The 6,000-nt window shown below is 30.6% G+C and overlaps 1 protein-coding gene across 1 annotated transcript in view; it reads right to left on the bottom strand.

The window, feature by feature from the left end:
* Positions 1 to 2,175: 2,175 nt before the first annotated feature.
* The window catches only part of LOC106661715 (max dimerization protein 1-like), a 35,443-nt gene continuing 31,618 nt past the window's right edge, over positions 2,176 to 6,000 (bottom strand). The window contains exons 4-6 of the mRNA XM_014385263.2: positions 3,735 to 3,849; positions 3,337 to 3,553; positions 2,176 to 3,223 (exon numbers count right to left, since the gene is read on the bottom strand). Of these exons, the coding sequence (XP_014240749.1) occupies positions 3,084 to 3,223; positions 3,337 to 3,553; positions 3,735 to 3,849 (472 nt within the window). The 3' untranslated portion in view covers positions 2,176 to 3,083. The remainder of the gene's footprint in view (positions 3,224 to 3,336; positions 3,554 to 3,734; positions 3,850 to 6,000) is intronic.

Raw genomic sequence — 6,000 nt, 5'->3', positions numbered from 1 at the left:
GAAATTTAATTTGACAATCCCCCCCTTTGTTTCATATTTGTTTTCATAAAGAAGTTTGCAACTCAATCTTTGTGAAACAGCAATCAATTGGTTTACAATGTTGTGGTTTTTTTAATTATTATTATTATTATTATAAAGGTTTGATGAAAGAAATTGTTCAATACGATTTTTCAACGCATGCACATGAAATAATTAAATTTAGAGTCCCTCCATTAGTGGACTTGTTGATCGATAAGTTTTTTTTTTTTTTTTTGTTATTTTGTAACTTAAGCAAACTTGTTAGTTAGACAAATTATTACACCAGTAGAAAGACTAGAGAATATCAGGATACTTATTTTAACAACAGTTTAATTAAAAGGGTGTGATGTACAGAAAAGGTGAAAAAATAAAAACTTTGTGATTATTTGTTTATACATAGGCTCTCTAGAAAGTTTAAGCCATAGGAAACATACTTAGATATTACATCTATTCGCCTAAATGCTAGAAGACCTATTAAGTTTTAACCCCAATGTCCCGGCTTAATAATTAAGTTACATGTACTTAAATTTTAATAATTTTTACAATGATTATGCAATAATCCACAGCGATTTTCGTGCTTGCAGTTCAAATGGAAAATTAGCCAATAACTTAATTCTGACAAAAAATGTACACTGCTGTTATCTCACGTCAGACCAATATGCAACCCTTCTCTTGGACTTTTATTTTTAACTAAATTTTTATGATTTAGACGATTATAAATAACCAATTTTTTTTATATTTATTTTTTTTTCACTCTATATGTGAAAACATTCAGGTGTCGTCATTGGACAATTAATAAAAAGTATTGCACAGCCCGTTTTGTACAACTAAGCATTGCGTTTTTTGATTCTTTAAATAAATAATCACTGTAGCAAATTTGAAATTATATGTATTTATTATTTGGAGATCGTGATATATATATTATGCCGAACTTTCTGTTAAAAAAAAAATAAAATAAAATAAAAAAGGCACCAAATATTTCTTACAACAGTTTTTTTTTTATTGAAATTTTTTTCAATGATAATTAAAGAAATCAGTATTATTTTCTATTACATAGTTGTTCCTTGATTGTGCCATATCGTAAGGACCCAATAACTTGTTAATTTTAAATGGTTGTATCATTAAAAATATTATTTATATTATACTATACATTCCCACTTTAATCATTGGTCGTTTCCATGTGTAAATAATTCACACAGGAGAAAAGTGATTAGCCATTACAAGTTTTAAAAAAAATCAAAAATATAATGTAATATTTATGACAGGTAACTAAAAAAACCAAACTTATGGGCAAATCAGTATGTTTCTTTGTAAATACTGGCATGAAGCATATTTAATGGCTTGCCAAAATTGTAATTAGTTTTGATAATCGCTATCTGATACTGTATATTTGTTTTATTTGACACGGTTAAGATAAATATTATTGTGCATTATTATACAATTAAATAAAATGAGAAGACACCATGTCAATAAGTGAAATATTAAAACTTCATTAAAATTCCCCTACGTACAGTACAGTGAGCAATTACTATTTTTAAAAAATAACAACTTTGTCAAGTAATTAAATGTGACTCTTTGTATTTTACATTTACATAGTATTTAAGGAGATTTATAAAACAAGAGAAATAAATATAAATATATATACAACATCTTGGGAGGCTGAAATGATATATAAACAAACGAAAAGACATGTTGGCTACTGGTAAATAAAGAGGACTGGTTTTTGCCCGACATTGGAATGAGATCAAGCCGCAGGGGCATTGTTAATGTATCCTTAAAGCAACGGGCAATTGACTAAGAACCATCAGTATTTTTATTCCAACAATCTACTGATTTTGTGACCACGCAGCTAACAAGTACATTTTTACAAATACTTGTCAATAAAATGTGTGATTCTTTCCTTTTTTTGTGGATACGCAGTCTAAAGATATAAAAAAATAATACTGCATCACTTACTGATTCTCTAACGATATACCATTCCAACCTCTAGTGACCCTATCATAATATGAATATCTGAAAACAACTGACATACGTGTGTATGGGACCGATAGTAATAAATTATATTGGGAAATTGATTGTTTTCATTTTTTTCTAAACATCCATTAGGTATTTTTGTGAAAATAAAAAATATATGCTGTTGGGACCTTTAGAAATGAAAACAAGCACATAAGACAGGCTAACACACACGTAAACAGACAGACAACTATTCGTCCATTGCTTCACTTTTGTGAAAATATACTATTATATCCAATTTGAAATAGTTATTTTTTCTTTGTATTATAAACATTATTTTATCCAGGTACAACATAACTATTTACACAGATAAAACAGAGTGAATATGTAGATGTATATATGTATGTGTATATAGTTCACTCTAAACTACATACACATACATAACACACAACCACCATGATTATAATATTAAGGGGGCAGGAATTCAATAAACAATTTTCATTTCATGATAGTTAAAACGGGAAAAAAATTGAGCGAAAAAATGCACTATGGCTACAACTTTAGAAATTGTTTTGATTTTTCCCCATTACAAAGAATTTTGAAAATGAAAAGTCTAGGCCTAAAGTACAGGTTGAAACAATTAAGAAAGATTCTGTTCTATCTGAATTGGAATGTAGAAATAGAACTATTCAACATTATTAAATAAATTAGTACACAGAGTTCATATTGAATATAGAAAGGCCCAGACTCTGATTCTTCCCTATACTATTACATATAACATGAACTAACAGATATGTATGATACAACAATGCGTATAAACAACCCATAACTGAAACAGAAACATCTATCATGCCAAAGACCGCTGCCCATCACTATGTGTAGGCCAAAACGGTGAGGAGGTTCAATGTCCTCGATTTTCTTATGTATTTTTCTTCTTTTTTTATATTATTATATATATATAAATTTTTTTAATTTTTTGGTTGCCATTTCAGAGCCTGGTCACAGGAGTGTTTTTATTTTGAAGTAGTGGTCTGTAGATTCAATTTTTCATGTAGTGTTTCTTATCACGAAACTGCAATGTTTATTGCTGCAACTAAGGACTAGGGAAGTACCTAGAGGGAATGGCGCATGTCGACAAGGGAAAGGCGAGATGTTGACATCGCCACACCACTGTCACTTGACATCGATTGGACTGATGAGTGATCGTCGCTGTCACTCTGGTTACTTGTGTAACCTATCACATCCACCTCATCTGAAATAACAATTATAATTAATCTCAGTAACAAATATATAAAAAAAATAATAAAAATTCAAGATTGAATAGTAAATCTGGCATTTGAGATTTTTTAAAAATTAACAGCATACCAGATTCAGAGATGGAGGACGGGGATGAGAGATGCAGGGAAGACACATTACTCTGGGTCGAGTGTGTACTAGAGACAGTAGACACCGAACATTCGGAGATCGATCTCCGTTTGTTGATTCCACCACTCAGAGAGTCAAGCTTCCGCCTCAAGAACCTCTGCTCACGCTGCAGATGATCTTTTTGTATGGCGGATCGCTTTTCTTGTTGTTCGAGGTTCTATTAAATAAATGAATAATGTCCAATTAGGTGACCCATCAAATACACACTCCCATGTTTTACAAGCAGTTATTAGTAATAAGAAAAACAAGTATTAGAGTTATATTTACTAACTCTTCAGGAGACTAATTATATTATATATATTATTATAAATAAGTAGTGTTAATACTGTTAAATTTACCTTAATGAACCTTTTTGCCTTCGTAAGGAGGCCCAGGGTTGTGTGCCTCGCAGAATCACCCCCAAGTGGTACCAATTCCTTTAGTTTTTCCAAGCAATTTCGAAGGTGTGCTCGCCTAAAAAAATATATATACTTTTAAATAAGTTTATGCCAAATTCACTTAATCCCTTATTTCTACTCATAATATTGTTACATTTAAGTAGGTGTTAATAACTATTCTCACAACTTCCTCGCCCAATGCTTTGTTTTAGTATTTATACTTTATAGATTCCGCCTACATACTTATATTTAGGTTCGATCCCACGGGACGTTTAATAAAACATTTAAAAGAAATGTACGAATAGACCATTTTTTGGTCAAAAGTTGGAACAGGGGACCCATTGAATTATCTGGGGCATTGTTAGTGTGGCTTATTCTGAGTCACACGAGAATAATCTCAACTCTACACTCCAAATATATTTGCAGCCTCCAATTGGGCTAGATGGTTAAACGTTCTTTTAGTCCGTACACAAATATTTTACCGGGGACGTCGGTGGCCGCAACGGTTTAGGCATTGACACGGCGCTCATCGCTGTAAGGGAAAGGTCCTGGGTTCGAATCCAACGGCCTGCATTCGAACTCCCGACATACTTACAAATAGGCTTTTTTTTTAAATAAAAAAATTTAAAAAAAATATTTAAAAAACCACCACCACCATATCGATGTCATTTTTCTTTTGAAAATGTAAATTATTTCAATTTCAAAGATTGGTTGTAAATTTTTCCAGAAAGACACATTTTTATTTATGATATTATAATAATTTATTATTTTTATTAAGTAACATGGGTTTTTTAACTGTCTTTTATATTTATAATCTGTGTTTTTTAAACTTTTCCTTTTTTTGGGCTTTTAACTTCACATAAAAATTATATTTTTTGGTTATTTTTTACATTAAATCTTTTGGACGATGCGGCAAGTTTAACACATCTCATGGAAAAGTTAAAAAAAAATTACGTTATTTCAAATATATTTGAAAATTAAAAGTATATTATCTATTTTATTACCTTGTTATATTCTTCTATACAACTAATATGTGTGAATTATGTAATTCGTTTAAAAATTGCAATACTAAATGTTTTTTATTTTCCTTTTTATTTGTATATTTGTTTAAAAAAATAAATACATATATACGTACATATCTTATATTTTATTTCACATAAAATACCGGTCCCTACAAATCACATAAAGTATAAATAAAGCTAATTTGTATAATCGACTACATTTTATTATTATGAGTACACGCATGTATCAGTATTTTTTTTTTTTTTTAAGTTTTTGAATACCTCAATTCATCACTTATTATTTGTGGAAATGGATGATCGTACCAAGCATACAATTGGAAATTACTTTTTTTCTGATTTATATTCTCAGTTTTATTTTTATAGCTATCATTGACTGCTCGAACTATCATTGAGTGATAATCGAGTTATAAAGGCCGAATTGATGTCATTAAATTGACCGTCGAGTTGACAAGAGGGAAATTTCTTGTAGATAACGCACGAAAACGTGGATTAAGACTATTTCAAGAGGCTATCAACAATTTTTAAAGATTTTTAGTCAAAACGAGAAATAGAATCAACAGGATTTTTTTTGTTTTAGGGAAAATTCTGAAACAACCCAATTTAAGAAATATGCACAAAAAAAATGTTACTGGTTGTCTACCACTTCCGGTCCAGGTTTTACCGCTGACTCATGTCATTTATTGTGACGAAACTTCTTTAATACGTGACGAACATCACGAAGATTTATTATGTCATTGAATAATGGTCGATAGTTATATAAAAAAAATATGCTACTGATTTATAACAGAAAAAAGGTGTTCTTTTTTTCTCAGGGGTTAAAATTAAAGAGTTTATTGACACGTTTTCCTTGTTGGAAGACCGAAATTTGCGTTTTTTTTTTTTTTTCCTGTGAGTGGAAACTGCTTCCAGGAAGCGAAATGGAAATTTTCGTTCCGGTCATTGCTAATCTGTTAAGGGTCAGACGAAGCGGGATTTTACATCCCCCTGGATAAACCGTTATTTTTATTATGTTTACGTTTGAGGTGTCCGGGGATGTCCCAAGGACAATCAGGAAATAAGTTTTAAGCACTTTATAAAGCAAAAATATTACAGTATGAATTACGGTTGCTACAATGCTGTAAGCAATTTGAGGTTGTGTAACGACGTTATTTGTAGACCTTATCTCCTTTGGATATACATCCTGCAGAAACTGCAGTCCGTCTTTG

Source organism: Cimex lectularius, unplaced genomic scaffold (genome assembly GCF_000648675.2).
Source record: "Cimex lectularius strain Harlan isolate CLEC.00 unplaced genomic scaffold, Clec_2.1 scaffold29, whole genome shotgun sequence".
Lineage (NCBI taxonomy): Eukaryota > Metazoa > Arthropoda > Insecta > Hemiptera > Cimicidae > Cimex > Cimex lectularius.
Note: the sequence above shows the minus strand (reverse complement) of the source record. Positions and strands in the feature narration are given on the sequence as shown.